The sequence below is a fragment of the Astyanax mexicanus genome, chromosome 12 (assembly GCF_023375975.1).
Source record: "Astyanax mexicanus isolate ESR-SI-001 chromosome 12, AstMex3_surface, whole genome shotgun sequence".
Taxonomy (NCBI): Eukaryota; Metazoa; Chordata; class Actinopteri; order Characiformes; family Acestrorhamphidae; genus Astyanax; species Astyanax mexicanus.
In genome coordinates this window covers 41,993,078-42,020,998 of record NC_064419.1, presented here as the reverse complement: position 1 = coordinate 42,020,998, position 27,921 = coordinate 41,993,078, and the positions used below count along the sequence as shown (strand labels likewise).

The 27,921-nt window shown below is 37.2% G+C and overlaps 3 protein-coding genes across 8 annotated transcripts in view; 1 reads left to right on the top strand and 2 right to left on the bottom strand.

The window, feature by feature from the left end:
• Positions 1–2,325, top strand: part of kcnq2a (potassium voltage-gated channel, KQT-like subfamily, member 2a) — a 69,118-nt gene extending 66,793 nt beyond the window's left edge. For all 5 annotated transcript variants that reach the window (XM_049486172.1, XM_049486170.1, XM_022679351.2 and 2 more), the window contains one exon: positions 13–2,325. In XM_049486172.1, coding sequence (XP_049342129.1) covers positions 13–771 — 759 coding nt within the window. In that variant the 3' untranslated portion in view covers positions 772–2,325. The remainder of the gene's footprint in view (positions 1–12) is intronic.
• Positions 2,326–4,357: 2,032 nt separating this feature from the next.
• si:dkey-183p4.10 (probable serine/threonine-protein kinase kinX) lies at positions 4,358–15,783 on the bottom strand. Of its 2 annotated transcripts, none has more exons than XM_049485997.1 (8): positions 15,500–15,783; positions 15,333–15,396; positions 12,222–14,468; positions 10,741–10,821; positions 10,512–10,644; positions 9,820–9,877; positions 8,158–8,280; positions 4,358–6,466 (listed from the first exon to the last, which is right to left on the bottom strand). In XM_049485997.1, the coding sequence occupies exons 2-8, from the start codon at positions 15,373–15,375 to the stop codon at positions 6,365–6,367; spliced, it is 2,787 nt and encodes a 928-aa protein (XP_049341954.1). In that variant the 5' UTR covers positions 15,376–15,396; positions 15,500–15,783; the 3' UTR covers positions 4,358–6,364. The 2 variants fall into 2 exon arrangements, with proteins under 2 accessions (XP_049341954.1, XP_022535067.2); XM_022679346.2 differs by having other exon boundaries at positions 12,222–14,471; positions 15,500–15,782.
• A 2,053-nt stretch (positions 15,784–17,836) lies between these two features.
• On the bottom strand, positions 17,837–26,053 carry dnase1l1l (deoxyribonuclease I-like 1-like). Its single transcript, XM_022679347.2, has 9 exons — positions 25,713–26,053; positions 25,272–25,427; positions 23,718–23,806; positions 23,533–23,619; positions 22,655–22,779; positions 20,331–20,443; positions 20,086–20,243; positions 18,124–18,220; positions 17,837–18,030 (listed from the first exon to the last, which is right to left on the bottom strand). Exons 2-9 carry the CDS (start codon positions 25,413–25,415, stop codon positions 17,950–17,952), a joined length of 894 nt encoding a protein of 297 aa, XP_022535068.2. The 5' UTR covers positions 25,416–25,427; positions 25,713–26,053; the 3' UTR covers positions 17,837–17,949.
• Positions 26,054–27,921: the final 1,868 nt, after the last annotated feature.

The following is a 27,921-nucleotide window of genomic DNA, read 5'->3' as shown; positions in this document are numbered from 1 at the left end:
TCTGGCCCGCAGGTGGGTGCGATGGACCGCAAACTGGACTTCCTGGTGAATGTGTACACCACTCGCATGGGCATCACGAGATCTGAAACAGAGGCTTTACTGGGCTTTAAAATGCCCGACCCGGCGCCTCCCTACCACAGCCCAGAGGATCAGAGCGAGAAGAATGAGAAGGAGGAGAAGGAAGAGAAGAGGAGCAGGAGCGGTTCTGCTCGGGAGTCGATCAGGAATGGTTCAGGCAGTGGTGGTGCTTCTAATGGTCACCACCATCCACCCATGTCCTGGAGGCAGCAGCAGCAAGAGCTGCAACAGCGGTACAAGGATATGCCTGTGAGCGTGCCGCTGTGGAACAGCAGTCGAGGGGTGTCCCCTGTGGGCACAGACGATGCCTCTTTGTACCGTATCCCACCCCCTCCGGTTCATGACAGCGGGGACAGCGGGCGGCAGCGCAGGTCCCGGAGATCCAGGCATCAGGCCGGTGTGGAGAGTGACACGTCCCTCTCCATCCCCTCAGTGGACCACGAGGAGCTGGAGCGCTCCTTCAGCGGCTTCAGCATCTCCCAGGCCAAAGAAGAGGATTACTTTCCTCCTACCATCCTCGCTCCGTTCAGGGCAGGAGAGAGAGAAAGCATTTCCTCCAACGCCAGGCCGCGCCTGGCCGAAGGTGAGTCAGATACAGACTCTGATCTGTACACACCTGGTGGCCCGTCTCCTCTGTCTTTTACCGGGGAGACTCTGCCCTTTGGAGACCGGGGCTGGCCAGGATTCAAGTAGACTTCAAGAGGATTATAGAAAAAAGAACTTTTACATCCTCAGAGAGTGGAGAACTTCTTCTGCACCTACTGCTCAGAACTTTGGAATCAACATTCAGACATTTGCAATTATCATAAAAAAGTTTGAAATTACCTTACCTAATATAAATTTGATGAAAATACAGGTATGAAGCAATTTTACTCCCACAAACTTTATAAATTTCAAACTATTTCTAAGGTTTCACAAAAAAAAAGTCGTATAAAGTAATAACTAGGATGTTAAACCCAGGAAACCCAGGAAAAATCTTTAAAACTTTTTTCCTTATAATTCCCTAATCTTATTTTCTAACTATTGGCAATGCTAATATATTAATTATATTCTACTAAAATTAGTCATTTTAGAAAGTGCTGTTAAAATTTGCCAATTTTTTTTTTGTTTCTAATAAATAATTACAGTGTATACATTATTATTTAACCCTCTAGAGCATGATATTTGTATTGGTTGAGAATAAAAATCAGAGTTTGAGGGTCCCTATTATATCAGTAAAAAATGAGAACCACTGAGAACCACTGCTTCAGCATGATTGCCTTGTGATCATTCAAAAAGTGGTTTGCTGTCTGAGGGCAACACCATGTCACAGAGGGTTAAGCCTCAGCACCACACTCTCCAAAAGCCTGTTTTACACCAGGTATTAACATGCATTTCTGGGGATTGGGTCACATTTGGATTTTACTTGTTTGTATTTAAAAATCTTGTTCGAATCACTTCCAGGAAGCATGCTGATTGGTAATTAGATGGTGGTTGTGATCAGATCACTCAGACCATATTCTGAGGAAAATCTGAGTATTATTATTACTGTGGATTTGGGCTTCTCTTGCCCTCGTGCTTTACCTCTGTTGCTCTCACTTTCTCTTATGTCTTACATAATGAGCTCCCTTGTGCTTTTAAATAGTGTGTCGCATTTTTTAGGGGGGCTGCTGCAGAAATATGACTAGCCTCTAATGTCCAAAAGGAAAGGAATAGACTGCGCTCCTGAATAATTTTCACGTTCTAATAAAAAAACAAATCAAAAGAAGAGAAATTGGACAGCAACTGGACTGTATGATATCAGATATGTACGTGTTTATTGAGTTAGAGCTAGTATACTGGCTATTGGCGTTCATGTACACATAAAGGCTGCCACTTATATATTCAACCAGCAGGCAGTTTCTTTATGTACTGCTTATAACCCTAACCCTAGTTTCAATACACTCATACCATTAGGATCCCAAAAAAGTTTTTTTTAAAGTTTTTTAAATTTTTTTATCATCTCTGGGACGGTGGGATGGTGTTAGTCTGGAGCGCTGCATCTCTCTAAACTCTAAACTGTTCACAGCCATCCAGAGTGGCCTAGAGCAGTGGTTCTCAAACATTTTAGACCATGTTCCACCCAAAATTAAACTAAAAAGTCTACTTAAAGTACTACCTAAAGGTCATCCACAGAAATATAGACTATGCAAGCAAACTAGTAGTGAACAATATGGACAACAAATGTGTAATATGTGTAATAACGCAACAATAAATGAATGCTGTTGACATGTAGCTATACTCCAAATTCCATTCTATGACTTTCCTTTTTGAAGTTTGTGACTTTTGGAGAAAATTATGCTTTTATCTGACAGTGACAATATGTCATTGTCTCCAGTGAAACCAGGCAAATTCTAAAATTCTAAAGATCCATGGATTTGGAGATTGCCTGGTACCCACATGCATTGGCTTGTCCAATCTTTTGTTTTTGATACATTAAATCATTTATTTGGTGGTGTACCACACTGAAAAATATGATGAGTAAAATTTACTTTAAAAAAAGGTTTTGCAACTTTCTGCACTTGCTTTTTTAAGTAAATTTAATTTCAGATAAATTTAAGTTACTTCAACTCGGTTTCAAGACTTAAATTTTACATTTACAATTTTACTTTCTTTATTTTTGCTGAATCAATCTTTCCTTTTAGTAACCTTTACTTAATTTCTGCATACAATATTACCTAATTACGATTACTTCATTTATACAATAGTATTCAAATAATTTATGAAACATAATTATATTACAATTCCTGAAATATTTTTAGTTGTGTCTCAGCACATGGATGGCATGTAATACATTAGTATACTAAAAAGTAAAATATTTAAATTTCAGGAATTATAATATATTATGTATCATAAATTATTTGTGTAATATTGTATAAATTAAGTCATTGTAATTAGGTAATATTGTATGCAGAAATTAAGTAAAGTTTACTAACAGAAAGAATTGACTAAAGTTCAGTTCACTTATTTACTCTATGTAACATTTAAGTCTTTAAAAACCGAGTTGAAGTTACTTAAATTTATCTGAAATTAAAGTTACTTAAAAAAAGCAAATGCAGAAAGTTGCGAAACTTTTTTAAAGTAAATTTTACTCATTATTTTTTTTCAGTGCACCTTGGTGTGCTTCACGTACCACCAGTGGTAGACATGAACCACAGTCTGAAAAACACTGGCCTAGAGTTTAAAGAGATGGATGGCTCCAGATTTATAGTGTCCCAGAGACGATAAATAATTTAGCTGAGAAACTAATGTTTACAGGAAGCAAAACTAATGTAATGTTAGTGTTGGTTAAATCAAATCTCATCTGGTCACAAAAAATCTGGATACAGAGCGCATGTTAATGCCAGGTGTTAAAAAAGGCCTCAATGATCTCTTTGAAGTGAATGAAGTACAATCTTTAATCTTAAATCTTATATCTTCCTACTTTATAACAGTTCGATGATTCCAAACTTTTGAACAGCACTATTTATTGTACGTGGTCATGAGTGTCAGAAACAGAAAACAGAAAGGGTACTGTACTCAGTGGACACTCATACACTGAATTTGGCATGACTGCATTAATACTGGGAGATTAATTCCACACACTAGAGCCTCCCAGTTCGAGGTGGACGTCTTTGCATACTTGCATACTTACAAAGTGGAGTCTGTGTGAATGCAGGTATCGGCATGAATCTCCTACACTTCGACCAGTCGAGTGCGTCACTTGTTTGTATTGTTTAGAATAGTTACAGTACCAGCGCTGCTTATACAGTATTAAAGCACCTTACTTAGCTGTAATGATTGTACATACATGCTGACTGCAGGCTTTTGCTATGTACGTGAGACTTCTTTGGGTTGCCTGTTTCCTTTTATTGCATTTGTATATATTATATATATATATATATATATATATATATATATATATATATATATATATATATACATATATCTATGACTGTTAGATGATCACAAATGAGGGTACAGCACTGATTGGGTTGAGATATTTATTGGGAACTTAACTCTTATTTTATTGCCTTTTTATCTTATTTATTTATTTATTTTTATTTTTTTGAAATAACCCCAACCAAAGATGCAGAGAGCACTTGAATACTTAGCATGCCTTACACGTGCACATTATTCTCTTTAATGATTGCTGCTTTAAACTTTTTTTATTTTTTATTGGTACATTTAAGGAGTAACAAGTACATAAGTAAAGCTTTTTACAGATTACATGTTTACATGCATTCAGTAATAATGAAAAAAAAAATCATCACAAGGGTCAGTATCAGTATCAGTGTGCTTTTGCCCCTTATAACTTAAAAATGATTCAATTTCATTTTAATTTGATGCATTTGATGAGAATGCTGGGTTGATCTAAAGTTGCATATATATCATATTATATTGTATATATAAATATAATATTATAATATTTTGAACTGTTATGGTGACCTCTGGTGGTTTCAAATATCAAGGTAATGCTGGCCAGACACAAGACAGACACACGCAGACACTCTACCTAAAGTTTATTAACAAAGGGTTAGAAGCTTACAAAAGTAGTGAGGGACAGGCAAGATCAATAACAATATGGCAGCGAGAATAAACAAGATACTAGAGAGAGTAGTGAAGTAAGCCAGGGTCATACAAGTGGAATCCAACACAGCAAAAAGGGAAAGGCAAGAGAGAAGTCAAAATTTCAGAAATAGCTCAGCAACTAAACAAACAATAAACTGGGCAAGGCAAAAATGAGATAGTCGGCAATACAAAAAGGGTCGACAACAAAAAGGCAAAAGCAAAAAAGAAGAAACATGTTGTAAAAGAAAGAGCTAGTAAACTAGATTCAATACTTAGTGAAGGTGAAAGAAAAAGAGGGGTATATATGCAAAGAGGGGCAGGTGACAACAATCAGCAGCTTGGAGAGCGGGAACTCTGTAGCGTCACGTGACCAGCAGTGCATGCTGGGAAGTGGAGTTTAGTCTAACAAGTTCAGAGTCCAGAGCAGACAGACTGACAATTTTTAATTGATCTAAAATTATTTTGATTAACGTGATTTTTCACAGCCACAGGTTGGACATTTTAAACTTTACTTTAGCTAAGTATAGAGACAATATGCTGAATATTACGTTAAAATAAAATAGTATTTATTGCCGAACGTGCAGCAGAAAGTGTCTTTACTCTTCAGTCTATTGAAAATGAAACAGTGTGAAGCTTGTGATCTTGATGATAATGGCAGCTGTGTGGGGTTATCCCTAAATGACATCATGTACAGGGAATTGAAACTGAAATTTGAACGTTTTAAACATTTCATCATAGAAAACTGTATTAAATGAAGAAAAAAAAGTTATTTAAAGTGAAGATTAACATTCCTCTATGTGTGTAATATGACATTTGAACAACTACATCATGCTGTGACACAAAAAGGCACATTATATTGATACTGACCCCTGAATTCATCCTATTTGATACAGGTTGAAGCTCTTATACTACATTCATTCATTGAAACAATATTATTATTTTTTTTAATTATATTTATCACAAATGCTGCAACTCTACTTTTGCTTGCTAGGAGCAGCTTGTGTTGCAAACAAACATTCTGCAAGCAAATTCATCTCTGCTTGTTTAATTCTATGCATCATTCTCTACAGCAGGCAAAGCACTGAACCACAGAGACAGATTAGGTTGAAATTTCAGGACGGCATGATGGCAGGAAGTCATTTTTAGCTGCAGAGAAGTGATAGCGTGCAGCACGACACGACTGTGTACCTCACGCTTCAGTAACAAAAAGGTGCCTCACAGTATTCAGCCCCCTGATTACACTAACTGCATGGCATGTTTAGAGGAATTTGATTTAACTGATGGTGGTAAAACAGGATTATGTGCCTATAGAGGAGAAAAATGTAGGGAAAAAAATCACCCTGATGATAATCTGTAATTACACAGAACAAGTACAAGTGCATCATTTCGCGAGAGAGAAATCTACTTGCACCATTAAAACAGACTGTTTTGTGTGAGAAGCATGTGAGAAGGTTGTAATCTGCAAGGAAATAAAATTGGCTGTATCTCAACTGACTCATCAGCTGTCTGTTTTGTAATGATTACATCACTGAGATACGAATGTTTTTCTCTCTTTTCTCTTTGCAGTTAAACTTCACAGAGCATGCCATGCCCCTTTTTCTATATTTACACCTACACCAAAGCCAGGAACATCATATTTTAAGCAGGATATTGATTCCTCCAGCCTGCTTTTTTTTACTGTTTATCACTGTACAGGCAGGAACACGAAGGTGCCGATTCAGTGCATCCAGTCCAGATTGTCTGTTGCCCAACAGAATGACACCACGCCAATCGCTGTCATCAGGCCCAGTGCTAAAACTGACTTCAGCACAGTGACACACTGCAATGAGAAGGAAGATCAGAACAGAATCAGAGCAGTTAGAACATGTACACAAAAGTAATGCACTGATATGTACTGTGAAAAAATGAGATTTCTCTAGTTAGCATTGTTGTCTAGTCTAGAGATTCTCAACTGGCGGGTCAGGACCCAAATGTGTGTCACGGACCCTTCTGGGCGGGTGTGTTTAAATGGGTTTTTGACGGCAATTTTACAAAAATAATTTTGTTTGTGGGTCGCGACTTAATGACCATGAGAAAATGTGGGTCTTGGACTGAGACCAGTTGAGAACCCCTGGTCTAGTCTACTGTTTTATAGTATATAAGAGATTATTCAAATATAATAATCAACTAAGACATGTTGAATGTTGTAAGTTTTGCTATACAGATGCTGAGCTAACATAGCTAATATAGACATTATGAAAGCTTAGACCAGGGGTCACTAATAGGCGGACCGCGGTCCGGGTTCGTACCCAAACGTTGTCCAATGCGGACCCAAACCTATAAACTACTGAGAAGGATTTAATTGTATACATGCTTTGCTGCGCAGTAAACTCACTGACCAATCACATGTGGTGTAAGATCACCAAACGCTCTGCTCTACCAATAAGATCTGTGCAGACGCGAGAAAAAAAAAAAAAAACACACCGCTCCTCACGCAGGATCGAACCCGTGTTTTCAGGGTCGCGGTCCCGCTGTTTCGGCTGTTGAATTGGGACGCGGCCGTGAAAAACCACCTTTATAAGAATATAGGGAGCCCGAGAACGGGCAGAAAACGAGAATGGGCGGAAACTAAAGTCACACCGAGTGCGACAGAGAGAGACAGGTGAGGAATGTAAACAAAAACTGTCCAGAGAGGCTTTTTTAATTATTATTATCATATTTTTTTTATTATAGTTAAAACAACCTTACAGGATATAGCACTGAATCATAAGTTAAAAATCAGTCCGGACCTTGGCCCGTCGAACTTTTCTCTAACTGGACCGAACTAAATTCTAATTAAATGCCCCTGGACCTTGATTTCTGACATATTATCTTTCTTAATTAATCAAGCTTTTTCAATGAATCAATCAATCAATCAATCTATCAACCTTTTTTAATGCAGCCGAGCATTTACAACTTAAAGGCACTGAAAAATAAATCAAAATTTAAATCAAAATCAAGTATTCAATCAGGTGAGCTAAAATAAGGAACTTCACAAACAAAACAATCATACTTAAAAAGCATTAGTAAAAGCATTAGAAAAACAAGCGATCAATATCTCAAGATCTCATTAAGAAGAAATTACATTTTTACACCAGGAGTGGATTAAAGTTACCCAAAAGCAGTGTGTAAGACTGGGTGAGGAGAACATGCCAAGATACATGAAAACTGTGATTAAAACCATTGTTATTCCACCAAATATTGATTTATGCAACTTTTGTCATTTCAGCCATTTCTCATTTTCTGTGAATAAATGCTCTAAATAACAATATTTTTCTTTGGAGTTTGTAGTCTGTTGTCTGTAGTTTATAGAATAAAACAACAATGTCCATTTTAATCAAACATAAACCTATAAATAGCAAAATAAGAGAAACTGATTCAAAAACTGAAGTGGTATCTTAATAACTGAATAATTTAGGTGTGCAGTTTTACCATACTTGTTCACAGATGGTGAAAAGGTGTTAGAACTGTAAGAACACCTCAGTATTTTACCTTGCTTTTCCCAGGGTGGGAATTCTGAGCTGGGTCAATGTGCTGCTGCTTCTTAGGTTGAACCTTTGGCTTTTCTGTAAAGAAGAGCTTCTCCTGGGGTTCATCTTCTGACTCGGTGTGGTACTATAATAAACAAAGAGTACTGTAGTTACTGCATCTATATATCAAACATCTTAGGCCTAATTCTCTCTATCATTTGTACCCCTTACCCTTGTTGTTGAGTGTAACCCTCTGCATTGGAATTAATCCTAACCTAAGAAATTGGATGATGGGCATTTTATTTTTTTTAAAGAGAGATTTTGGAGATTTTGCTATTTGATAGCTTTTTGTTAATTTTTTTTCCAGATTTCCACCTTAAAGAGGCACTAAACCCTAAACCCTATTTCTTAAATTATTAGCTGAAATGTTCTCCTTTGAAGTAAGAAAAAACATGCCAGTCCTTTTTTTAAAAAAAAATCAACATTTCCTAACCTTTAAAAAAACGCTTTTATTGTGGTAATTTCTGCCTCTGCAGTGCTCTCTCAGGTTCAGCTCTGCTATTGACGTGGATGATGTGTCCGTGTACTTTTGTATAGGTGGACACATCACAATATGCAGATCAGTCAATTAATAATAACGCCCCCCTGCTGATGTCCAACCATCTGCGTCTCACCGCTATCAGAGACACACTGCTGCAACTGCAGCTCAGCCAATCAGCTCTCCCTCCTGCCCCGCCTCTAAACCCATACATCACTCAGTGCCCCTCCCAAACTACCACTCCCATTTTTTTAGCTTTTTCTTTTTATTTTAACTGAGGGTGGAGTCAGCAAATATTAGAGGGTTTGATGCCCCTTTAAAGGAGAAATCCGGTGTAAAATGTACTTTTGTTGTAGTAAAACATGATTAAAAGTACTTACCTTTGATAAATAGCACACCTCCGTTCTCCCACAGCGTTCTGAGATCCACAAATTTTAACAGTTTGACCAAACACCCTTCAGACTGGGTGACACGGGGCACAATTTGCCCCGATAAATCACTTTTTCCACCGTATCCAGCTTAAAGTAGCTTCTGGCACTGCCTGCTACGCTATGCAAAGTCTATGTATATATATGTCTATATTATTTTCAGTACAGTAATGGGGGCGCTTGGAGCTGAAGCAAGCATCATAGGATGTAAACAGTGTTTTTTAATAAGCTTCTTGTGCACTTTTTAAGTTATTAATGCCTTGTTTTAAATGTCAGGGCTCTCTGGATTCTAGCAAGGAGGTGTGGAGCTACTTTGAGCTTGTGGAAATGGTGGAAAAAGCGATTTATCAGTGCAAATTATGCCCCGTGTCACCCAGTCTGAAGGGTGTTTGGACAAACTGTTAAAATTTCTGGATCTCAGAACGCTGTGGGAGAACGGAGGTGTGCTATTTATCAAAGGTTAGTACTTTTTATCATGTTTTACTACAGCAAAAGTCCATTTTACACCGGAGTTCTCCTTTAAATTGAAAAACAGCCTCAGCTGCCATGATGTAACTGCTGCACCATTTAAGGTGGAACAGGAACAGGAACTACCAAAATGTTCTTTCTACTTTGGTTTGGAGGCCATGCAGCCTAGGCTAAGAAGGGTTAAGTGGTAAAGGCAAGGAGGGAAATTGGATTAGGCCTTAGACAAGGTATAAAATATGGATCCACTCACCTCAGGCTTCACTGCACATACAGGTGTGTCTGGGAGTGTGTCCAGTTCCTGTTCACTGCTGTGGAAAGAATATGAGTGGTGGTGGTGAGTGTGAATCAAGCAATCCTTTAGATAACCAAACACAATACAGCTCTGAAAAAATTAAGAGTCCACTTCAGTTTCTGAAACAGTTTCTCTGATTTTGCTATTTATAGGTATATGTTTGAGTAAAATGAACATTGTTGTTTTATTCTATAAAATACAGACAACATTTCTCCCAAATTTCAAATAAATAAAACAATTGTCATTTAGAGCATTTATTTGCAGAAAATGAGACATGTCTGAAATAGCCAAAATATATCTCAAATAGTGCAAAGGAAACTAGCTCATATTTATAAAGTTTTAAGAGTTCAGAAATCAATATTTGGTGGAATAACCCTGGTTTTTAATCACATTTTGTATGCATCTTGGCATGTTCTCCTCCACCAGTCTTACACACTGCTTTTGGATAACTTTATGCCTTTACTCCTGGTGCAAAAATTCAAGCAATTCAGTTTGGTTTGATAGCTTGTGATCATCCATCTTCCTCTTGATTATATTTCTGAGGTTTTCAATTTGGTAAAATCAAAGAAACTCATCATTTTTAAGTGGTCTCTTATTTTATATTTATATATTTGCTTATATATAAATATAAAGTAATCTGAGATGCTTACCTCTCAGAATCTTCTTCATAGTCAGAAGATTCACGGTCCTCTGAATAAGCAACTTTGGCAGAAATCTCTTTCACATTTAATTCAGGAGGATCCACAGGCATGTCCCACAGGTTTGAGCAGTGTTCTTTAGCTTCTATGGGAAATGGCAAAAGTCATGAGACGACGATGCTAGTTCCTGTCACATGACATGTGGTAGAAATTTGTATATATGGGCAACTGCTGCACTTACCTGGTTTGTCTTCTATTTCGACCTGCTCATCATATTCAGAAGATTCCTGATCCAGACAGAAGGTGACCTTAGGGCTCCTCTCTGTAGAGAATAAATGGGGTTGAGGGTTACTGGTAAATAAGAAAAAATACTATTGGACATTTTCACTAATATCATAAGACAGTAGTTTTACCACAGTGAATAGCTTGAGAATTTACTGTCACCCTTACTGTCTATTATAACACAGTTAGTTCCGACCCTGCAATGTAACTGGCTGAGAGGCGCTCTGTGAGTGCCATTATCAGCCGGTAATGTACTATAACCAAAGCTCTCCATGTATTACTCCACCACATACCGGTAACCTAGCAACGATGCAGCGCTTACAAGCCAAACAGCGCGGCTACAAACAGGGCAGCAATGGAACTACTTAAACTTGTAGAGTTTTTATAACCAAACATAACGTACTTTCTCATCCTTTTTAACCCAAAAACTTTCAATATATATATATATATATATACGGAAGGGGACAGAAAAAACAGGAAACACCTGGGGACAGGTAAAGAAGGGGCGGAGCTACAAAGACGCACAGGGAAAAAAGACACAGGAGGAACACACAGAACCTTTTGAGGAATAACACAGGCACAGAGAAGGAAATGTAAAAAAAAACACAGAGAGCAACACAGGCACACAAGGGAAATGACAGGAAACGGGGCAAGGATATGAAAAAGATAAAGCTAAACCCTGGTGGAAAAAATATACTTAATTGTACTACTATGAAATACATTTTTAGTTTAATGTTATTCTATATACTTCTAATATACTTATTTCCAAATATACTCTTGTACACTTTTGTACACATTTTTAGAAAACGAATAGAATTACTACATTGTTTTTTATTTTTTATTTATTTTGGTATTACATTAATATAACAGTTAAAATGTATTTCAATGCTCTGTAATTATAATGAGGAAAATATAAGTATAAGTAAATTATAGGATACAGTTTTAAATAACACATTAAAATGTCAAATAAAAAAGTTAAGTAAATGTGTAACACGCTAGAAATTGTAGTACAGTATATTAGAATATATTTTTATACCCAAAAAAGTATACTAGAAGTGTGTTACATTTGTAATACTCATTATTAAATGTATTAATAATGTAAGCATATTTAAAATATGGGGTTACATACATGAAGTAGTTTAAATGTTTAAATATTACTTACTTAAATATAACTGTTTAAAATAGTTCCATTATAGTACAGTTAAGTACACATTTTACAATTTAAGTAAGACTTTTTTACTATTTTTATACCATAAAAGTAAAATAAGTACAAAAACAGTTGTTCCATTTTAGCACTTTTTAAATATACTGATTAATAATATGGCTACAAGTTCACTTTAGTGCACTATAGCATAATAATGCTTAGTATACTTATACTAATCTACTTTTTTTCACTAGGGAAGTCAGGCTTTTTACAATACAGACAGCAAGTGCACTCACCTGATCTGTCTTCGGTGTCGACCTGGTCATCGTAGAATTTATAAAAAGCCTCGATTCTTGTCTTTTCCTGCTCCCAGTCTCGCTCATTCTGTTCCACTCCTTCCAGATCTTCATCAGAGTCTAACTCCGCTAAGTTTTCTGTGTAGTCTTGATCTTCTGCTTCATCTAAAATCAAATCATTGGGTTTTTCTACTGACAAGCTCCAGTCATAATCGTCGAAGGGCAGGTTGCCTTCATTTGAGAATAAGAACCCCTCAGGGATGAAGGTGTTGGTGTCTGTTACACTGTTTAAAAGTTCAGAAGGATATCGATCCTCTGCTTGGATTGATGGTTGGACCAGTTGTTCCAGTTGAACTGATTCTAAAGTTGAGCTTAATGCCTGACTTAAGATAACTGGGCTTGCAGTTTGGACGTCTCTGTCCATCTCTGGAAAGATACCACCTCTGTGGTAATTCCCCATTCCCAGGTCCTCTATAAGGTTGTTACACTGTTCCTCACTCTTCCATTCTTCTTCATGCCTCACAGATGAAGATGAGGAACTATCAGCTAGGATGGTTTCCTTGTGACTTGTGCTGTGGTCACTGCTGACGTCACTGTCGTAGTCTTGTTGAACATTTGAGGATTTGCTTGCATCTTCTTCACTGGTGCCGCCTTCATTTGTTTGAGAGTCCTGGAGATCATCTTTGTGGACCTTCACATTCTCTGATACTATCTGATCTTCTGCTTCCGTGATCTTGACCTCAGAATCCGTAAAATCTGTTAATCCGACATCCTCCTCTTGCAAACCGTCACCTTCGACACTGGACAAATTCTTCATCGTCTCATTTGTGGAGTAATCGTCGTCATAACTGCTGTCTACAAGTAAAGATGGCTGGTCTTTGCCATGGTCAGCATGCTCTTCACCTTCAACTTCACTTTGAAACAAATCTGACGGATACTCTGCAAGACTTTCCTTGACCCCTTCTTGGTCTTCTTCTGTGAACTCTTTCAGGTCATCTTCTTCATTGAATCCTACAGGTGTTGTGTTTGGCTGTATGATAGTTAAAGGCTTGTTCATGCTGTTATCAGAGTCGCAAAGAGATATCTGGTCTGTTGGTTCTTCTGGGTTATAGTTGCCCAACCCTTCCTCTTCTTCTTCCTCTTCTTCTTCTTCTTCTTCTTCTTCATCATCATCGTCTTTGTCTTCTGACCCAGATGACCCTTCTTCTTGGGTTTGGCTCTCATCAAAGTCTACAGATGATTCTAGTCTTTCTTGATGCTCTTTGCTCTGCAATCCTTGATTCTCAACAGATCCCAAGGAAAGTTGTACGGTTCCCTCTTGATTGAGATCAATTCCATTATTCTCTTCGCCCAAAATGTTGGCCTCACCACCAACAAATTTGTAGGGCACAGAATCATTGGTGTCTTCATCACTGTGCATGCTGTATTCCTCCTCGACATTGCACTTAACATGTAACTGTTTTTTTTGTCGCACTACAAATGTTTCAACCTGATCATCCATTTCTTGATCTCGACCAGTGGCAGATCCTGTCCTCTTAACATTGCACTGAAGTGTTTGTTCTGTTGGTTCTTCTTTTTCATCTTCTTCTTCTTCTTCTTCTGATCCTTCTTCTGATCCTTCTTCTTCTTCTGATCCTTCTTCTGACCCTGATGACCTATCTTCTAGGGTCTGATTCTCCTTAAATGCTAGAGCTGATGATAGTTCTTGATGTTCTTTGCTCTGGATTCCTTGATTCCCAACAGATTCCTGGATTTTGAGTTTGATGGTTCCCTCCTGGTTAAGATCATTGTCTTTATTTTCTTCTGCCAATGTCCTGGCATGACCAACACCAAATTCAGGGGGCATACAAGTATTTGTTTCTTCATCACTACTGCTGTAGCCTTCTTCCTCGGTAGTGTGCTCAATGCAGGCCTGGTGTTCTAGTCGTGCTCTTGGGGTGTCAGATGCAGCCTTTCCTACAGCCTGATCTTTGACATATTTCATTTCTTGGCCTGGATTAATTGCAAATCCAGTTGGATTACTTAGGTCAGTCTCCTCACTGCTATCAGTACTGTCATCAGGATCAGGATCTTCAGTCTTTTCTGTCTCAAAAACCTTGGTAAAGGTCTCGAATGAACCTTCATTCTGGTCAGAAGTTTCCCAGAGTCGGCTGGTGTCTTTCAATTCAAACTCTGCATCGGTGACTGGCTGTGTTTGAGATGCAGTAATGCTCTCCTCGAACTGTAGACTGCCAAAATCTGGATCAACTTCTGAAGAAGGCCCAGGAATGGAAAAAGAACAAAAATGAAGAAAAAAGGGGCATCAGTATTACAGATTGGTTAAATATACTTAGTCTAAAAAAAAGTACAAATAAGTCTACCTAAACTAAGGCTGCACCATATGTCATCTAAGCATCGTCACTGCAATGTGTGCAAGTAACAATTTACAATAAGGGTACATTAATACAAGACTACTTACAACAGATTATTCACTGACAGTAGGTAAGACTTTGTTTTAGACTATTTTTTAAAGTAATGTCTCAATTCATTTATAAGCATTACAGTGTAGTTATATTAATAATTTCTTAGCTACTCTCAATTAATTCAGTTAGTTGGGGGCATTAATTAGCCATTTAACATTGTGTATTACTGTCAGTATTTTATCAGATTATTAAATTACCGTAAGTACTGTAATTTTCTGACTTACTGTAAAGTGTTGCCTGTGTACATGTACAATAGTCACATCACAGGGTGTGCAATGTTTGCATCACGTTAGTCAAAATAAACCATAAATAAACGATACGAGCCATGCTACAAATGGCGTGATACTAAAGAAAATCTGTACAGTTTTTATTATACTCATATTTATTGCATATATATTTGAATATAATTTATTTCACTTTAATCTTTGACACACTGAGGTCCTCTTTTACTAACAATCACATGTTGGATTATTGGGTAAAATCTAATAAGAATTCCTCTATTCTTCAATATCGCAATATACATATATATGTATATGTGTATCACAGACGAACACATCATATCAGTTTTTTTCCCAGTATCACGCAGCACTAAACCAAATCACATAAAACCAGATACGACCGAAGTCTATTTCAAGAATTATTATCTTACCTGAGAAAGCATCTTTCAGCATATCAGCGAGGTTTTGTTCCATCTTTGATAAGAACTGCAGGTGCTGTCGAAAAAGTATTTTTTTTAATCCATTACAGCATAAAAAGAGATTAACATTCTGCACAGGGGTTTGATGAGTGAAAAAAAAGAGCGCGTACGATGCTTACCTCTTTGTCTCACAGTGACTTCCTGTCAAAATCAGGCCATGAAAAAGTTTCCTCCTCGCTTCTTCTCAAAACTTTAAAACGAATAAAGCAATCGTGGAAGAAACCAGACTGTGAACTTCAGAGCTTTTAGAAAAATGAATGTGCTATATTTAATCAGGTTAAAAATCAAGAGCAAATGTTCCTGTTTTGTTTTTGTTGCCTAAGTAACAGCGCGCCTGAACTGTGGTTTCAAACACACACACACACACAAACACATACACACATGCAAGCATGCACACAAAGTCCTCTCAAAGGTACATCCTCTTCTAGTACCAGAAACAGGGTTTATTTACATGCAGTTTCATACATGACTGCATTTGCATTAAGGCCCTCAGACGTTAATCTGGTGTTAATCTAAAATCACCTCATATTCCCTACACTCCCTACAGTTCAACACAAAAATCACAAAAATCAAAGACTGCATGTTAAATAGAGATATTTCTTTAGCTCATTCAAATGTGAATGACTTTAGATCAGACAGTTCATGCACCATTGGAGGTGCATGAAAGGTGCTGCTATTTCCCAACCTACAAAGGGCACTGCGTAGAGGAGAGAGAGTGATTTGAGACAGAGCCTCTCAGAGTAAATACTGCATGCAGTTTTAATAAACGCATAAGTGAGTATAAGAGAAATTCACAAGTCTTTTTTTGCAGTTGAAGTCAAGTCTCAAGTGTTTGGGGGGTGAGACTTGTGCCAGGTTCACACTACATGACTTTTTGAGTCATCAGTCATGCTGTTCACACTTTTTACTTTTTATGCATTTCCTGATATAACAAGGGGGACAGAAAGTGGTCAGACTGTCCACAAATAGCTTTGGTAATGCAGGGGTGCATTTTGTTTTGGACCCCTGCTTCTCTCTTTCTCATAATTCATAATTTCATCATTCCATTGGCAGTATACAGTGTTGGGCACATTACTTTGAAAAAGTAATTAGTTATAGTTACTAGTTACTTCTCCAAAAAAGTAACTGAGTTACTAACTGAGTTACATCACTATAAAAGTAACTAGTTACCAGGTTATCTCATCCTCCCCTCCCTCGTGACTCACACACACAACGCACACACACACACACACTTGTTAAAAAGTTTTTTAAAAAGTTCATTGAGCGGCTAAAGTAACGTGCAGTAACGGGGTGTCGGAAATGGTAACGTTGTTATAAATACAGAGTCAGAGTAATTAGTTAGATTACTCGTTACTGAAAAAGTAACAGCATTAGTAACACCATTTATTTCAACGCCATTACTCCCATCACTGGCAGTATATAGCTGCTGCTCCTGACTCCCAGTCACTGACTGGGTCAGATATCTAGCATGCCAAATATTTGCCAGGCGTCTGCGACGGGTCAGCAAATCCCCAATTTTCAAATCCCCAATGTTTGCATCCAAAATAAACCATAAATAAACCATACTACAATGCTACAAATGGCGTGATACTAGATAAATCTGTACTATTCTCATTTTCAATTGCATATATTGGAGAAGCAGACTACTGCAGGGGGTACAGCAGCAGCTGCGGGTGTGCCGGTCACAGTGGTGTTATCCAAGGTATAAATTCTACAATAATAATTGGGATGGAACCTTAATAGTCCAGGTTCATAAACAATATATTATGCATAAAATTTACACAACACTATTGGTTGCTGCCATATGCAATCTAGACCTGTACCTGTTACATTCATTCCAAAAAAACTAAATCTGTCAGTAGTTTATGTTAGGATCATGTGCTCTAAAATGCTCAAAACATCAGTGTTAGCAGGGTTAGACCAAGCTCTGCTGAAAAACCACAGGTCTTACACAATTTCCTGTGTGTGTTACCTTTTTAACTCTCCACAGAAAATATACAGAATATTTCGAATATTAATAAAAAAATTTCTACATTTACTCGGAGGCTCAGAGTGGTCCAGCGGTCTAAAGCACTGGCACTATGATCGTGAGATTGCTGGTTCGAATCCCGGTCATGTAGCTTGCCATCAGCTGCCGGAGCCCTGAGAGAGCACAATTGGCCTTGCTCTCTCTGGGTGGGTAGATGGTGCTCTCTCCCCACATCACTCCAAAGAGTCACTGCGCTTTCCTCTGAGTGTGCTGTGATGCTACTCAGCAATTCTGCAACAGCAGTAATTTGAAAAGAGGCGGAGTCTGACTTAACATGTATCGGAGGAGGTTTGTGCTAGTCTTCCCCCTCCTGGTGTTGGGGCAGCACTAGTCCTAGTGACTGGGCAGTTGGCCTTGTAAATTGGAGAAAGAGTTTTTCTCTTTAAACACAATTGCAAAGTGAGAAATGAAGAATAAAAAAAAAGGATTAAACCATAACAATATTCTGTATTTATTAATTTGATTAAATTAATATAATGTAATACAGTGGAACAACAGCACACTGGGCGCTGATATGTATTTATGCAGTTCATTGTCCTTTCAGAGCTCATGCCGGAGAAGGTAGTGATGACTTGGCTTCAGGTCAACCTCTATTGGATAGTGGTCACTGACTTCCAAAGCCTAACAAACAAACCAAAAACATACATGTGAGCTGCAGTAATTAACCTTTACTATATTTACTTAATTTGCTTTACTCAGTAAGCTTTAGTTTACCTCTTGTTCAGTTAAACTGAACTCATATTTGAAGTTGAAGGGTTGAGCAGACTCTGGCACAATCCCGGAAATCAGTTCTTTGCCATGTACAATTATCCTGTGATACAATAAGAGCAGTACAGGATCAATTAAGCAAAATATAATAGAGAGGAGCTCTATGTGATATACAGTATATTATATAAAACACTGTTGATAGGAACCAGTATTGTGTCCTATGAGTTTTGCCATGTTACATAGAAGCTAAAGAATGCTGCTTTGATCTACACTGAATGTGGATGTGATTCAGTTGTGCCCGAGTTGCTTGTCTATTCTAGCCAATTCTAGCCAGATGCTGCTGGTCACGATCATTACTTACTGCACATTACACTTACTGCACTGCACTGTCCATTGTAGGTGGTAATTAATGCCTTTTATGACATATTCTCAGTACACAGGTTACACAGTGTATTAAGGAATGTTTCCTTATTTTTCGCTCTACAAGGCGCACTTGAAATATATTTATTTCCCAAAAATCATCAGTGTGCCTTATAATCCGGTGCGTCTTATGTTTGAATTTTACCAGTCAGGTTGTAAGGTGCAGTAAAGACATTCCGCTGCGTTATAGTTTAGTTCTCCAACACCGAGACTCGAGTAGCACAAGCATTAGCTGCTAACCGTGCTAAGCGCTAAATCTTTCGCCGTTCAGAGGTGAGTATTATCGGCCTGTAGCCTGCTGCTAACACTGGCTAGCATTGCTGGAGCAGCATCAGCATAACCCGCTAACCACTTTAATGCTAGTGAGCTCTTTCACCGTTCAGAGGTGAGTATTATCAGCCGGTAGACTGCTCCTAACCCCGGCTAGCACTGCTGGAGCTGCATCAGCATAACCCGCTAACCTCATTAACGCTAGTGAGCTCTTTCAACGTTCAGAAGTGAGAATTATCGGCCTGTAGCCTGCTGCTAACCCCCAGCTAGCATTGCTTTAGCAGCATCAGCATAACAGGCTTACCCCGTTAACGCTAGTGAGCTCTTTCACCGCTCAGAGCTGAGAATTATCGGCCTGTAGCCTGCTGCTTACCCCGGCTAGCACTGCTGGAGCAGCATAAGCATTGCCCGCTAACCACACTAAGTGCTAATTAGCTCTTTTGCTGTTCAGAGGTGAGTTTATCGTACTGTAGCCTTCCCATGTTCTGTGTTAAAACAAGCTACATGGAAATATCATCTTGGGTTACCAGAACACTCAGGGTTCCTCAGTGTAGCACTGTCTGGCTAGTCTTAGTCGAAATCCAAGCTTACTGTAAAAAAATGGAATCACTTCACTCACCCAACTAACAAATTTTCAAGAGAGAAATCTGTGTACATTAATATCCAGAACTTTAAAAATATATATATATAATCTAGTAGTACCCACTACCGGGCCTCACTCCAACTCCCATAATTGACATCCAGGGTTCCCACAGGTGCTTAAAAAATGTCTTAAAATGTCTTAAATTAAAGTAATTCAGGTCTTGAATTGTCTTAAATTTACTGTTAATTTGCTGTAGGTATTAAATTTTAAGATGGTGCGAAAACACAGTGGCCTATCGTAAACATCTAATTCGCAGAGAGAACTAAGGTAAGCAGAGAGCTAGCTAACATTAGTGGCCAGTTAGCTAACATATTAACTTTAGCGGTGAGCTAGCTAAAACTAGCTAGCTCACCGCTAGCTATCTTGTTTTAGCTAGCTAAAACAAGATAGCTAAAGTTACCAGGCATAGAACTAAGGTTAGCGGAAATCTAGCTAACATTAGCGACGAGTTAGCTAACATACTAACTTCAGCGGAAAGTTAGCGGGGAGAGGATTAGAGAAATTATGACTACATTTTTGAGTCTTAAATTATATGTACATGTACATTCCAAAATATAGATATGATATGATATGATATATGATTAGATATGATATATGATTAGATATGATATGATATGATATGATATGACGTTGACCTGTCATAAGCACAGTGCGTTTTTTCCCGCACTGTAGTGTCCTGCTCGTTTGTAATCAGCCAGCTGAATTTTGGGTCGTTCCTCAGCCTGAGGTTCTTCAGGCCTTTAATGGTCACATATCCACAGTCAGCATTCAGATCTCCCAGCAGCATCACATTCTAGATAAATACAGAATGAACAACATTTAAAAATCTGAAATGAGACGATAAAAGAGGGAGCTGCTTTCATATGAAAAAGTGACTGACCTCTGTTCTCCACTTCTTTTTGATGAACTGGAAAACTCCATACAGTTCCTCCATCTCCTTCATGGCTTTGGTAGGACATGTGTGATGACCAATGATGACAAAGTTTTTCACCACTGTAAGAAAAAAAAGTATGTGGTAAAGTTACTCATGGAGACATAATCACACTTTAGGTAAGCTAAATATTCATTTGAATAAAAAAAAACACATCTTACATTAACAATACCTTTTTATACCAAAACAATTTATTTCAAAGCATTGTTTTAATTTAAAGTGGTTTATGTAGGCTTGGTGAGCAAACACTTTTCAATGTTCAACATCCCAGTTTATATGGCAGTCCATACATGGAAACTAAGCTGGAGAAATAGCATGTTTTAAGTTTATAAGATAAGATAAGATAAGATAAGATAAGATAAGATAAGATAAGATAAGATCATTCTTTGCTACAAGGAAATTTTCAGAATTATTTTTCTGATGTCTTATTAACAGTACCATTTTTACTTTTGTCACAAAATATCAAATGTACATACATCCATTTTAGCTCCACCCATTTAAACTGAGGTTATAAAGAGTTTCAGCCTGGGCTGATTTTTTTATATATATGTATATAATTTTATTTCAAATTTATAAACCCAATTACTCAACACACTCATTAGGACTCCCACTATCACTAGTGATGCTTCAACACCAGGAGGGTGCAGACTAGCACATGCCTCCTCCGATACATGTGAAGTCAGCCACGCCTCTTTTTGAACTGCTGCTGATGCAGCATTGCCGAGTAGCATCACAGTGCGCTCGGAGGAAAGCGCAGCAACAGACTCCTTGTGCTGATTGACATCACCATTTGAAGTGATAAGGGAAAAGAGCGCCATCTACACACCCAGAGAGAGCAAAGCAGATTATGATTTTTGGGGGCTCCAGCAGCTGATGGCAAGCTGCATGAACAGGATTCGAACTAGCGATCTCTTGATCATGCTTTTTGAATAAAAAATAATGCAGGAATAGAGCTTGTGTAGATATATCAGACACATTACCTGAAACAGCCATTTTTTTCTGTGGACTAAAGGTAGATTCAAGAGGCTGTTTAAGATTACATATTCTGAATATTGCATGAAAAAATTATCACATTTTGAGCAGGGTATGAAGTAGTAATTGCATTATTATCATCTGGGTAATATACCAGGTTAACACACGGCTATGAGAGCTGTTCAGCTCAAACTTTTAGAGTACATCTGATTGATAGATTGGATTGAGGTCTAATCAAGTTCATTTGAAACCATTGAGTCATGTCACGTGCAATTAATGTTTTCACACCTCCCCCAAGGAATTGCACCAACCCAAGTCACAATTAAAACGAACAAAAAAATGCTGGTGCTGGAAGTGACATATAAACATATATATATAAAGGAGCTGAAGTTTTTTTACAATACAAAAGTAAATATAGTTTATCAATTAAAGTAGTTCGTAACTTTAAAGAGCTTGCTGTATCTTCAAGAATAAAGTATATCATTGCTGTCATGCAAAAACCTTTGAATAAATTAAACATTCTAAGAATGTTAATTGTAACATTCAGATGTTCTACGAACCAGAGATTACTTGGGTTAAAAGGTAAGTTTTAACATTCAGTGGAATCCAGTGTAGAATAGTTTATTCCAATTCATTTAGAAACTTTTCTTATAAATAGTTAAAGGTTGCTTTTAATAGAAGGCATCACATCTTGATAACAGCATCTTGATAACTGGGTCGAATCTGTTTCCTTCCTGTGGTTTCTAGATAAGCAGCAGCTCTGGTTAATGTTAATGAACACATTAGGAACTGAAAGCTGGTATCAAGTCAAGTCCTGAGATGTAAATGTGAACAGGACTGTTGTTAAACTGCAGCTGTATTTTAGTACAATGATTTTCTCTGATTTTACCAAATTAAAAAAAACTCTGGAATATAATCAAGAGGAAGGTGGATGATCACAGCCATCAAACCAAGCTGAACTGCTTGAATTTTTGCACCAGGAGTAAAGGCATAAAGTTATCCAAAAGCAGTGTGTAAGACTGGTGGAGCAGAACATGCAAAGACGCATGAAAACTGTGATTGAAAACCAGGGTTATTCCACCAAATATTGATTTCTGAACTCTTAAAACTCATAAAACAGCCTGAAAGCTCTGCATCTTTTTTGTTATTTCAGCTATTTCACATTTTCTCAAATGCTCTGAATGACAGTATATTTTTTTGGAATTTGGGAGAAATGTTGTCCGCAGTTTATAGAATAAAACAACAATGTTTAAATGTGTCTAATATTTGAAAGAGGGCTGATAAAGATTTCCTGTACTCACGAGTGGTGGGGGAGTGGATGCGAATGATGAAAGGTTGTCTGGAGAAAACCTGCGTGTCGTTAGAGTCCTCCTGGGTCACTTCCTCTGGGTAATAGAGTTGGTCTTGGACCTGCAGCATGTCTTTTCTGAAGCCAAATAACAAATTAGCAAGACTCTAAATCTATTCAGTACCGAAGAGTACCAGTCAAAAGTTTGGACACACCTTAAATTATGTGTTTTTAAATTAGTTTTAAATGTTCTACATTGTAGATTAGTACTAAAGTCATTCAAACTATGAAGTAAAACTTAAGAAATTATTTAGTAAATGATTTAGTGTTACACAAACCAGACTATGTTTTATATATTTTAGATTATTCAGAGTAGGCACCTCTATCTTAGATAAGACAGTTTTTACATCTTTGCTAGATTTTCTCAGTCAGGTTTATGAGGTAGAGTCACCTGGAATTCAGATTTTGAGTTAACAGCTGTGCTGAACTCATCAAGAGTTAATTACTTGAATTTCTTGTCTCTTAATGTGTTTGAGAGCATCAGTTGTAAAGTAGTGAAGAGGTAGAGTTGGTATACAGTGAATAGCTCTACTTGAGAAATGATCTAATCCATATTATAAGAAGCAAGAACTAATCAACTAAGTAAAGATAAAAAAAAAAACATTTGTGCAGTCACAAAAAAAGACCATCAAAAATGTTTGGATGGAACTGGCACTCATCAGGACCAATCCAGGAAAGAAAGAGCAAGAGTTCCCTTTGTTGTACAGAGTTAATCAGAGTTACCAGCCTCAGAAACTGCAAGTAAACACTGAATGAAAAGGTGTGTTCAAACTTTTGACTGGTACTCTACATATATAAACATACTATTTAGTCAGAGACATTTCTGATTACCTGTAAATGTACACATACTGCTCCTTGTAAGTTTTCTTTCCCAGGCGCTTGCTCTCTAAATGTGAGTAGACGTGAGATTTGTCATACCTGGGTGGAATAATGACGGTATGTATTATAAAATGAACAATATAAAGTGAAATTAGATATAAAAAATATATGTAGGATCACCACAGCAGCACCTGTACCTGTTCAGGATCTTCATCAGTGCAGGAACGGCTTCACCTTTAGAGTCACGCACCTCCTGAATTAAACTCAAGTCACAGCGGGAAATGATCTGAAAACAGTCAATATATTGTACTGAAAATATGGCCATATGGCTAATTTATACTTCCTTTTGAACAAAAATGAGCAGGTTTGTTTCTATATATATATATATATATATATATATATATATATATATATATATATATATATATATATATATATATATATATATATATATATAATCTTCACTGCCACTTCACATGCATCCATAACGTTGGCATGAATGTAAAGTGGTGAATTCACTAGAGGGCAGCTCAGAATAAAAGGGATTTCAAACAGTAACAAACATGTCATTTTAAAAAACTTTAAAACAAACTCTGGACCACAGTTTTTCTCTCCCACTTTGTTTAGCCAATTAACAATGGAGTACCAATTGGCTGGGAAGCATACATCAGCTGCGTCCTTCAAACCACGCTAAGAATGTAGCCTACACTTCGGAACGTAGCTTATAGCTGCATCCAAATGCATCAAGCTGAGATTTCTGCAAGCTGCATTTCTCAGTTGCTACATCACCAAAGAGAGTATAGAAGTGTATAGACAAGTATTTCTCAAGATTCACATTTGCTTACTTCATATTTTTACTAAATTTTGTGACAAAAGTGACGCCACTATGGTTTCAATTACAATTTAAAAAGCATGTAAATAACTCAAACCCAGATCTTGGCCAAGCTAAAGTACAGCCTTCACATTGGGTCGTTAATTGCAACACAGTGTTGCAACTAATCCCTCCCCCAAGTAAGCAGGTTTAAGCCTCTATATAAACACTGGTTGATAGATGTAATCAACACTGGTTGATAGATGCAATCATTTTTGCACCAGGAGTGGCATAGAGTTATCCAAAAGCAGTGTGTAAGACTGGTGGGGGAAATCATGCCAAGAAGCATGAAAACTGTGATTAAAACCAGGGTTATTTCACCAAATATTGATTTCCGAACTCTTAAAACTTTAGAAATATAAACTTTCTTTGCATTATTTAAAGTTTGAAAGCCAGTTCTCATTTTCTGTAAATAAATGCTCTAAATTACAATATTTTTTATTTGGAATTTTGAGAAATGTTGTCTGTAGTTTATAGAATAAAACAACAATGTTCATTTTACTCAAACATATACCTATAAATAGCAAAATCAGAGAAACTGATTCAAAAACTGAAGTGGTCTCTAATTTTATTTTATTTTTTTCCAGGTTTATCATGATGATGTTTGCTGCCCTACTTTGTGGTCAAATCTGACACATATGTCATAGCCACTTTTCACTAAACACCTATAATTTGATGCCGATAGTTTCATGCATTTAGTTTGGGACCTGTGTCAGCATAGACTTTTTCTGTATTGAGTGTGTTTTGTTTGCATTAATGAATTTACCAGACTACTGATTGATTAATTCATCATACGCAAAGAAATATATATTGCAGTTACTGAATTTTATTTCTTATGATTAATAGCTGAAAATACGCTTTACTGCCAAGTTTTTTTTACCTTGGTCAAAATCCCCATAACTTTTTTGTTATTGGATTTTGCTTCCCCAAAGCTTTGGACGTTAAAAGCACAGATTTTCAGGGAAAGTGCTGTCGATAACAGGCAAATTCCCCAAAAACACCTCAGCAAAACAGCAGGCCTCATTTTTCACAGCACCTAGAGATACACAGAAAAAATATTAATCATATTGACCACAGATATGCTGAAAAAATATGTGTATATATAACAAAGTAATAAGTTTAGGTCTCTAGCTTACAAATGCTCATTTTCTGACCACTTTATTACAACCACTTTATTACAGCACTGTAGAGCTGTTGACTTTGTATTATACTGCTGTTATTAAACATTAACAACCACAAATACCACAAATGTTACATGTAGTTATCAGTTGTCATGGTTATAAATGGTTATAAAGACATATTAAACGAATGGATAACTCACCGTAAGTGACTGATCTCCATAAGTATCTGATATTGTGATGGCTGTCCAGTTGACTCAATGTCTTTAATGGGCTCTGGTTGTCTTTAGATCACACAGGAAATATGGTGAAAGGCAGAAAGGCCTGTGGGAGGGGCGATGTGTGTGTATGTGGCTTTTGGAAATGAGCTGTGTCAGTGCTCCACCACTGTGCAGGTCAATCTGGAAGGCCAAACAGAGTGACCTGCAGTGACACAATGGCCATTCAGCATCATATTGTCTCTATATTCAGGTTTGTATTGTCTCTATTATTGAGATTTTAAAAGAGATGTTTCAGTTCAGTTCATACTTTTGAAATGTAAGTCTTTAGAGCAATAAATGACCCAAAAATGTCTAGAAAAAAAACAAAAAATATACATGATTTTATACACTTCTAATTATTTCGTAATTTTTAGTATACTGAGTAAATCTGATAATATATGAGGCCTTCCAAAAGAATAACCGTATATGAAATATGAGAAATGTTTTTCATAAGTAAAAAAGTTTTCGAATGACCAATATTTAATATATATGTATATATATATATAGCTCTGGAAAAAAGACCACTTAAGTTTCTGAAACAGTTTCTCTGATTTTGCTATTTATAGGTAAGTATTTGAGTGAAATGAACATTGTTGTTTTATTCTATAAACTACAGACAACATTTCTCCCAAATTCCAAACAAAAAGACTGCGATTTAGAGCATTTATTTGCAGAAAATGAGAAATGGCTGAAATAACAAAAATGATGCAGAGCTTTCAGACCTCAAATAATGCAAAGAAAACAAGTTCATATTCATAAAGTTTTAAGAGTTCAGAAATCAATATTTGTTGGAATAACCCTGTTTTTTAACCACAGTTTTTTCATGCATCTTGGCATGTTCTCCTCCACCAGTCTTACACACTGCTTTCGGATAACTTTATGCCACTCCTGGTTTAAAAATTCAAGCAGTTCAGCTTGTTTTGATGGCTTGTGATCATTCATCTTCCTCTTGATTATATTTTTAAATATTTGGTTTTCAATTTGGTAAAATTAAAGAAACAAATTATTTTTAAGTGTCTTTCATTTTTTTCCAGAGCTGTATATGGATAAATAACTGTTGCTGTCATGCTAAAACTTAAGATCTCTATCTGATGATCTTTACCTTTTATATAACAATTATAAAGAAAAATCAACCAATAGAAATGCTCAAGTTGAAATTTTGGCCATTTTGGTCATTTTTAGAAAAGATGTTAGTGACAAACACATGACCTTGTTAGGGGATAGCTTTTTTAATGCTGTTAAGGTATGAGGTGTTATCTTGTGAGTGAGCCTGGACATTGGCCAGCATGCTTATGGAAAGACAATGTGTATTATTATGGAATTATTATTTCAGAGTTTAAGAGAGGGCTGGCAGATGGATGGCAGACATTCAGGCATTAACGCATTTGTGTGAGCATTAACATTTCCTCAGTTGATCCACAGTGCCAGGTGGGTGCTGGGAAAATGTCATATAAGACATTAATTACGACCCACAGTGGAAAGATAAGCTAGAATTGTTTGTGCAAATAGATAAGCACCTCTGTCAGAAATCACATCCACATTTAATGCAGGAGAGCACACACCCCCATACACATATCCCACAGGTCAGTGCAGCATTCTTTAGCTTTAATGGTCATGGCAAAAAGTCATGGGACATGACACTAGTTCCTTTCCCATGACATGTGGCATATCAGTGTATGTTTTATACAGGTTTACGTTTGCTGGGACTAATTGATCAATCACGTCTTTAGCCCTATCTGGATGGGATTAGCTTCTCAGTGGGTCCTGGGTTCATTTTCTCTTTTATTTGGGGGGGGGGGGGGGGGGGGTCCTCTGTGAGTTTATTCCCGTCCAGAACAACCATGTATGTGTTTTTCTCAAATGTCCTCTGAGAAAATTACAGGCTGAATTACCTACTGTTTTTCGCTGGTCATAAGGTAAAACGCACCGTAATTACACTTTGGGTGTGCGTTTCCATGGAGATCCACATAAACACAACAGCGAGTGGAAATAGAGGAGCTACTAAACGCGATGTCATGTGACTGAGAAAGCCAAAAAACTCACTGGTTCTCCTGTTTTTTCACTTGCAGTCTGGATACAAGAGTTTTATTACTCTTAATTAATCCTGTCCGGATAGGGCTTTTGCATGTACACAATAAAATCGAATCATACA